Source organism: Opisthocomus hoazin, chromosome 21 (genome assembly GCF_030867145.1).
Source record: "Opisthocomus hoazin isolate bOpiHoa1 chromosome 21, bOpiHoa1.hap1, whole genome shotgun sequence".
NCBI lineage: Eukaryota > Metazoa > Chordata > Aves > Opisthocomiformes > Opisthocomidae > Opisthocomus > Opisthocomus hoazin.
The window spans coordinates 5448240-5457174 of record NC_134434.1 but is presented as its reverse complement, the minus strand read 5'-3'; the positions used below and the strand labels follow the sequence as shown (position 1 = coordinate 5457174).

General features: G+C 53.0%; 1 protein-coding gene across 1 annotated transcript; it reads right to left on the bottom strand.

The window, feature by feature from the left end:
* Positions 1-4380: 4380 nt before the first annotated feature.
* On the bottom strand, positions 4381-8630 carry CCDC42 (coiled-coil domain containing 42). Its single transcript, XM_009933503.2, has 7 exons — positions 8554-8630; positions 8102-8207; positions 7872-7976; positions 7112-7309; positions 6143-6364; positions 4923-5081; positions 4381-4428 (listed from the first exon to the last, which is right to left on the bottom strand). Exons 1-7 carry the CDS (start codon positions 8628-8630, stop codon positions 4381-4383), a joined length of 915 nt encoding a protein of 304 aa, XP_009931805.2.
* Positions 8631-8935: the final 305 nt, after the last annotated feature.

The window sequence follows — 8935 nt, the reverse complement described above, 5'->3', positions numbered from 1 at the left end:
GCCCACAGATAGAGATCACTGGGCTCCTGGTTTCTCCCTCCACTAGCTTGTCTGCGGTCCCTGTGGTAGACAGCCTGACATAGTCTCTTCTCAAGAGCTTGCTCAGCTGGCCAGAAGGTCACAATGCTGCATCTGAGGAACAATGCCATCCATCCAGCTCTGTGGAGGAGGAAGTGTTAGTTACAATGCCTCCCAGTAATTTGGGACTTGAGTATGGCTTACTCATGCTAGGGTAGGGCCTTTGCACTGGCGGGGGGCGGGGTGTGGGGGGTGTGTGTGTGAATATGGTATCTGCTATCTTTGCTCTGCTGGTGTGGCACGAATGGCACATATGAAAAGGCAAAATCTGCCCTCAAGTTTCGATTGCTGGTCTCTGGCTTTCTAAAAACAGGCATTTCACTGTGTGGAGGCATGGATGAGGCCACAGAACCAAGCAGTTCCAGCAAATGATGTTGCAAAGCAGCATCCACACGTGCTGCAGCTTCATGTTCGGGATGGCAGGGGCTGCTGGGGCTGAGCAGGAGCAGACAGGACATCAGGACCAGTCAGGAGCACAGGACTTCATCTCGGTCTGCAAGTAGAGCTACAAGCGACATGCTGAGCACGATGTACTGGCTGACAGACAGACACTGCCAGGCCCAGTCTGCGGAATGAAAGGAAGAAAATACATTGAAACAGATCAGAAAGTGCCTGGTTGGGCCAATGTGTTTTGTTGTCTTTGTGTCCTGTGCTGAAGGTATGGTTGGGCTTGATGATCTTAGAGGTCTTTTCCAACCTATGATTCTATGATTCCTCAGAAGAGCTCAGCTCTGGCATCCAGAGAAGAGAGAAGTCTCTGAACTGGCCAGCACTCAGTGTCCAAAAGACTTCAGGAAGCCTGGCCCATCAGTCTGTCCTCTCCAGAAGCCGAGCCTGGAGACAGCCAGACCATCACTTGCAGCGTGGCAGGCTCAGCACTCCTCAGCAGCTGGGCAGAGCTGCTCCTCTCCCCTTCGCTCCCATTAAGTCCCATCAGCTGCCACCAGTGAGATGCATCAAAGTGGGTGAGGGGGTGGCTGTGGATGGAAGGAGAGGGGACAGCTGAGTCACCTCTCAGGATGGGTGTAAATGCTCCTGGTCCCTTTGGATATGTCACTGCTGAGATGAGACACAAGGGCACAAATGTGCAGCATCATCGCTGCTTGGGTGAGTCATGAGTTGAGTTTTCCAGTGCAGGCAGCAGCTCTTGGTACCATCACCAGTGCTTCCACGAGACATTTACCAACCTCTGGGACCCGTGAGAGCCTTGGCAATGTTCACTCTTTCCTGCTTGATTTCTTCTCTCTCTCTTCTGCTGCTGTGTATTTGGTTTCACAGAAGAGCAAGGAAGGCCAGCATCCAAGGATGCTGCTGACTGTGGGGCGAAGGCTCTCAGAGGCAACCCTGGCACAGAGAGCTGCTGTCTCTGAGGAGGTGACATGCTCCTCATGAGGCCCAGTCCCAGCGCTGAGCACTGGATCACTCCATGGAAACCAAAAGAAATATGTTTGCTTCCCATTGAGAAATCGCTTTTCACCGGCCTGAAGTGCTCTGCACTGCCTGCCTCGCAAGGCCACCTCTGCGGTCGCAGCCATGGCAGAGAGCGCAGCCAGGCTGACGGTGTCTGCTTGCTGGGGAAGGAGGCCTGGGCATGGCAGCAGGAAGGGTATGCCATTTGGGATTTGTGGGAAGTTCTTGCCATGCAGGGAATCACTGCAGACCCACAGCCCCCGTGTAGGGTCTTTACCAAAGGCAAGGGAAAGCCTCTCATTTACCCTTACCCCACCTCTTCTTCATCCCGCTTATGCCCCTGAGCATCCCCCCACAACCCTCAGCTCCTGTCCCTAAGCCATGGTCCACTCTGCTGATGTGGCAGCTAAATACCCCACCTTCCCAAAAGCAACCTCTTCCCAACTCTCATTCAGCCCCTGGGTGACCCTGGGCTCCTCTGCGCTGCTTCTGCTCCCAGACCGGGCATCTCTTGCTTCCTTGCACCCTGCAGTCCTTGGAGCAAAGATGTGTACGTACACACCACGTACAGAAGAACCCAGACCACAGTGCTGCTTTCACTGTGACTTCAACAGGACATGAACCTGGGCTGTCGCCACAACGAGTAACATGGCCCTTGGCAAATGTCAGCACCGTGGGGCTGGCAGCCCCCTGCAAAGGGGTATGAATGCCTGGCCTCTCAGTGCACCCCCGGGCTCTGCGACCCCCACCTGCCAGGCTGCCTGCACTCCAGGCCAGCCCTGCTGTGGGATGGCCATCTAACCTGGGATCAGACTGCTGGAAAAACAGGCAAGGCGTGAGAAGGAGCTGTGTGGAGCCTTCACTGGAGCTTCCTCTGCTTTGCTCGGGTGCTGCATTTATGCTTAGATCCTTGACTATCGTCCTTGCCTTGCAGGTAAGCCTGTGCCCAGCCTTGTACCTGGCTGATTCTCACCTTGCCTTGCTGACTTGACTTGCTGGCTTCACCTTAGACCTGCCTCATGACTGCAGACCTCTGTGTCAAGCACTGGACACAGCCATGGACCTCTCTGCTCTTGCTCACATATCACAGGGCTGCATCCTGTTGGTAGGACATCCTCCTGCCAGCTTTGCTGTCACCTTATCTCCTTCCCTTGAGGAGCAGCCCACTCCTGTCCCTGCCTACCAGTTATTATCCCTGCTTTACGGAACGAGCATAATATAATCATTAACGTGTAGGCAGATGGTGGCTGCATAAAGTTGCAACAGCTTTTACTTTTCCTTGCCAGCTGAAATGCAAACTGCCACTCACCTCCCACTGCTCTGGGGATCTATTCAGAATAGCACAGGCCACGTCGTGGCCCACACTGCATTTTCATGTCAAGGTTTCAGAAAGAAACGAGCTCTTCTTCCACGTGAGCAGCTGAGAAGCAATTACTGCCCTTGCTTCTGCAATGGAGGCTTTCACTATTGTGTTTTCTTCTGCACCGGCATCACGCTGAGGACACTGCACAGGATCATTTTCTGCTGATGGATGGTGACTTGCTGAGCTTCAATGACCCAGCATGGGTCTGAGCCCAGGGGCTTGAGGGAAATTGGGTTTCCTGGATGAGTTCTTGCTGAGACCTGACCTAAGTTACTGGGTTTCTAATTTAGTTTATTCCTATGAATTCAAGCTTGCACAGATAGCAACAGTAAAGACACAGAGGGAGCATCCTCTGTTCAGACTCTGCACCGAGGGTTCGCAGCCTGAACCCCTCCTTCCTCTGCTTTCCATACAAGTAGTCAGCACCAGCATGGGGTGCATCTGTTTTCCTTGTTGCTCATGAAAACATAGATCTGGGGAAGGGAGGGGGTTAATCTGGGCCTTCCTTAGTCTTGAAGGTAGGGGTCAGGTGCCTGAGCAACCCCCAGGCATTATAAACATGGGCCAACTGGTCTCAGACTTTCTGGAGGATGCACTAGCTGGATCCACTGGCTCCAGACAGCAGTAACTACTGGAGAGAAGGGAGCAAGAGCGTGTGATTAATGGTGTCTTGCCTCAAAATCTGTAATCTTATGTCATTGGGCCCTTGGTCCATTAAAAGGTCTTCCTCAAAAGACGCTGAGCCTGGCAGGAGCTCCACAGTGTGTCTGCAGAGCCGTTTTTAGTCCTCTTGTTGTGTATTCATCATGTTAGCACTCACCATGAACAGCTAAATGCTCAGTGCAATAGCTCTGGCTGGTTCACCCTTCACCTATATCCATTCTCCACACTTTCCCTAGCAGCTTGAGGGGAAAAGTGAGTTTTAGTACGTAGTACATGGCTGTGCAGAGAAGTCCGCATCCAGGGATGTGCTGGGTTCAGTAGTGGAAAATTTCTGAAGCTCTCCCGAAGCACAGTCTCCCCTGCCCCATTGTAACATCCCTCTCAGATATCTCAGAGCTTAGGCTGAGCGGGACATCCCAGTGTGAACACTAGTACTGATGCCTATGTGATACTATGCTCCTGTCCCAGCCTGTGCTCCCTATCTTGCAGGCTTTGGTGGGACACTGTCTCCTGCAACCATAATCCCATCTACCAGAGAAGGCACCCCAATGGCGTCTGGGTGAAGATGTGGGATTGAGCTGCTCTGATGTTTCCAGTCCTCCCAGGAGATAAAGAGACACCTTAAAATATTTGGTTATTTTTAATAGCATAAACGTGTTAGCAACTGTGTGTGACAGAAGAGCCAGAAAGGTATGAAGCTTCACTGGTGTAACCTACAGTGGAGTCTCCAATATCTGTCGTGTCCTCTGTCCTCCTCTTTCGCTTCCCAACCTGCTGAGCCTTTGCTGGCAAAGCATGTCATGTTGGCATGTCCCTTACAGCTCCGTAGGTATAGCTGCTCACTGGTGGTTCTGCCTCTCCTTCCGTTACACCTCCGTAAGGATGTCTATGTGGTCTTGGATATACTGCTGAATCTAGGGTGGGGAAGAGAGATGGCAGAGCTCAGAGCAGGGGTGTGAACAGGAGGAAGAGGGGAGCTTGTTGGCCCTTTTGGAGGGCAAATTTCAGTAATCAAACAGAGCAGGAGGGTAGGCATTTGCCTTGCTGGATCTGCACCACCAGAATGGGCTTTCATAGATGAGTCTGAGTTCAGGGCAAGGGTGAATGAAACCAAACCTTGGCTACGGGTTGATCTGCACGCCCTGCATCCCGTGCCCCAGCCTGCCTGGGTTTCACTCCTTCTGCCTCCATGGGGACCTACACCCTGCTCTGCTTCCTTGGAAAAGACGGGTTTGCATGGTGTTGTCTGCCCATTCCCCATGCCCAAGAGAGCCCAGGTGAAAAGGCAGGTGTGTGTTGGGCACATTGATTTCACTGCGCTCCCCTCTCCCTTTGGGCAGCTAAGGGTCATCACTGCTCCTCTTTCTGGGCAGGGAGAAGGGGTCTGGCTTGGCTCTACCACGTCTACCATGTCCAGTTGTCTGTGGCTGTCATCCACCGGCATGTTCAATTTTGCTTTCAGCTGCATGCTTATGCACTGGGAGAGGCTGAGGATGGCCAACTTGATGGTCGCCAGTTCCTGGTTTTTCTTGGCAGTCATGTTCTGGATGTCGGCCCAGCGAGTTTCCTGAGAGGAGAGGAGACATGCAGCATGGGAACATGCCCTAGTAAAGATGCTGCTTCAGCACCAGAGACCCTGGCTCGGAGACCTTAACTTCCACACTCCTCTGTTTTGCTCGGAAGAACCTGTCCTTGCCCAGGGCTATGGTGGAGGTGGTTGAGCTTGGTGTGGTGGAAGCAGATCCAGGAACCACCACAGGTGCTTCTTGCCCTAGGAACCTCCCCATGTCTCTGCCAGCTCCTGCAGCCCTCACTCTAGCAGTGATAGCTGGTACCCTGGGAGCAGCACATCCCACTGCCACCCTTGCAGATCAGGTGCTTTCCAGCTTTGCCTGATGGGGCCCAGCTCCTGAAGCCTGGAGTGTACAATACGGGAATTTGTCAAGGCCCTCTCAGAGTGATGCAAAGGGAGCAGAGGCCAGCAGAGCTGAGGGCATTCCTGCACACCGAGCCATGGCTACATATTGATGTGCCTCATTACAGCCTAGTTTACCACCAGTCTGGTCACTTTTGGAATGGTAAGGGGGGAGGAGAAGGGGTGAGCCCTGGTGGGCAGATGCTGTGCAAAGGATGAAAACAAATGACAAAACTCAGCAAAACCAACTTCAATCTGAGGCCTGAGCCGTGAACAGTGGAGACCACGAGGCATGCCATGCTGAAGCCCCATTACAGTGATTATGCTGCAAGGAATAGTGAATGGAAATAAGTAGGACCTGGCTAGACAAAACCAGTGGGCACATGGTGGAGTATGCTTGGGTTTTGTGCCAAGGCAGACCTCCCCAAAGCCTGGTTAGCTGATCTCTTTTGACTATGACTTCAAGCAAGAAGTGAAAGATTATGATGGCTTTGCGAGGGCCTTGTTTTAACCCCTGATGTAACCTGCTCCAGACCTTGTCTGTCATTCTTCATTCTATAACCCCTTGGAGGGATGAAATTAGGCATCTCCTCCAATCAAAAAGACTGCTGCTGGGCCTTGCCATGAGCCCATGGCTTAGAGACGAGCCATCAGCTTGTCTTGACACAGCCAGGCCTTGGAGGTCTTTGCCTGCCCGCCCCACATTTCCTTACCCAGAGGAGGACGTCACTTCGAGCCTGATCAAAATGTAGTTGGAGCTGCACCAGTTCAGTTTTGTACTGCAAGATCTCAGCTTCTTTCTCTGCTGTGTACTGGTCCAGGAGCACCTTGGCTTGCTCAGTCATTTCCTTGTTCTTATGTTGTGCGTGCAGCAGGTCATTGTGCATCTTCACCAGCGTCTTGTAGCGCCAAATGACATCCTCCATCTCCTCAAACTGCAGCGCAGAGCTCCTGGTGTTAGTAATCCCCCTGCCCTCCCCTCACCATGACTGCAAGTCTCATGCTCTTTGGCACCCCACCCTGACCAGGAGTGACACCTCCCCCAGCTGAAGGATCTTCCCTTCTTGATGAGACTATTGCCCCAATTGTTTTGTGAGCATTGCCACATTCCCAGTGTGATGACATCTCACTGTGCCAGTCCCAGAGCTGTCACCGCCATAAGCAAGGGGAGATATTGCACCTCTTCCCCAGGTGAGCAGTGCTCTGAAAAAACACAAAGCACAACTGCAACTGCCAGCGCCGAGTCCCCGAGACGTGGGAGTGGGGCAGCTGGGACTGCAGGAGTATAAGCGATGCATGGAGTGGTGCTTGGGCATCCTTGAGAGAGGGCACAGCTTTTTTGACAACTGCCTGAATTTTGATTGCCAGGAAGCTTTTCAATTCTCCCAAACCATCAAAGTGACACAAAACAGTGACACACAGGGGTCCCCATTCCCCTCAGCCCTGTGCTTTTCCCCCTTTGAACATTTTTTCTTTGCTTTTCTCAAGCCTTCACCTGCTTTTCCAGTTCTCCACCCCTAATTCTGGTCCCCTTCGCTCACTTTGGTCGCAGGGAACCTCTTCCCATCCCACCTGACGTCTGTGTTATGATTTCCCTGGACTTACCTTATCTCCTCTAGGTTTAACAACCACATAAGGCCCTCCTTGAGGCCATGACCTGTCTCTCTCATGTCCAAACTCACCTGTGAGATCTTCACCACATCATCCAGATATTTCTTGAAGATGGAGTACTTCTGCACTCTGTTGTAGAGTTTCTGATGCTGATTTTTCAGGGCTTCCAGTTCCCTCTTAGCTCTCAAAAGCTCAGTCTCCTTTTGCATCTTCACTTCTCTCTCTTTGATGGCTTTGTTCAGAGCTTGGACTCTCATCTTTTCCCTTTCCTGGTGATGTTCCCCCACCAAAAGACACACACATGTGCACACACACACACACAGGGAGAAAGGAAGGCAAGGGAAGATGGATCTAGGTCACTCAACAGCACTGGGAGGAGATACCCTCACAGAGGAGAGACCCGTATTGGTGCATCCCTGGGAGCATTTTCACTCCCCGTATAACAGGGCCATGCCTCTTGCATTGACTGTTTTGTCTTGAAGACAGGCACCTAGGACGGCACTCTGATTTTCAGACCTACTGATATCTGTTCCAGGAAGACACCTGGGTGTCAACAGTGAGGACAGGCTGAGACCCTTCTGAGGGGATGCTTGGGGCCCTCAGGAGATCACACGGGTACAGGACAAGCTTTCCCCCACCCAAGTGCTACCAGGCTTTCCACATCTGTGGTATGAAACCCTGTGTCCTGCCAGTCCTGTTCCTCACACTACCAGGCTCAAGAGAGGCCTGGACAGATGCAGTGGCCCAAGACTGTCTCCCCAAGGGAAAGGAGGAGCAGGTGGTGATATGGCTCAGGATCATGTCAGCCAAGCTAATCAGGAGCAGGTGTACCTCTATAATCGTCCCAGATTTCTCTATGTAGGTTTTCAGCTGAGCCTCCTTGTCATGGAGGTCTCTCCACCGGCAGGCTATGGCTTTCATCCCCTCCTTGAAGGCCTGGCAGCAGCAGAGTGATTGTGACATGGCTGCCCACACCTGGAGCCAGGCAGCTGCCTGCTGATGTCCTGCAAAAAACCACAAGAGCTCCCAACCATGCCCCATCACCCTCCCATCTTTCTCACCAGTTTCTTCTCCTCCAGAGCCTTTTCCATCTGTTGGAGTTGTTTCTTCGTCTCCTGGAGGTGAACAAGTGTAGACGGGGAGTCCTCCTCTGTCAGTCTGAGTTTCCTGCCACAGAAGTTTTCCTTGAGGTTACACGCTGGGTCCAGTACCTTGGCAGCGTGTTGGATTGCCCTGTCCTGACTGTGTCCTGGGTGGGGTGATGGGGCAGAGCAACCCAGCACTGTCTCAGATCCCATCTGGTAGCATGGCATGTCCACCTCTCCCCAGCAGGGACCCCACTGATAGAGCAAGGGGTGTTGCAGGGAGGAACAGGGTTGGGGCAGGGAAGTACAAGCAGAGACTGAAGTGGTGGAAATAAGGGATGGGAGTTTGCCGCAGTGGGGGAAGGAGGGTTGGAGGAGATGGGGGAAGAGGACGGAGGGGATGGAGGTGGATGAAGGATCCCCCTCACCTGAGCAAGGGCAGGAGCTTCTGCCTGTACTGTGTGAGGTAGTAGGCTTCCAGGTCCTCATCATCCATGGTGGCCATCACACCAGAGGAGCCCAGAGAGCCCAGGTCCTCCCAGCACTGCTCCTCTCCCATGTCAGCCCAGGAGCTGCCCTGCAAGCCGGAGGGCTTTGCAGTGCGGGCAAGTGGCAGTCAGGCAGGGAAAGAGCCCCTGGGTGCCTCTTGCCACCTCTTTGCCAGGACCCTCCTTGCCCTGGTTGTACCTGTGGCCACTAGCTGCTGGTGGCCAGCTGGCATGGAATGGTTGCCAGGGGCAGTTGGAAAATTCTTGGGTGGCTACTTGGCAACTGAAGCTGGGTGTGCCCCCACAACAATGAGGGGGGCTG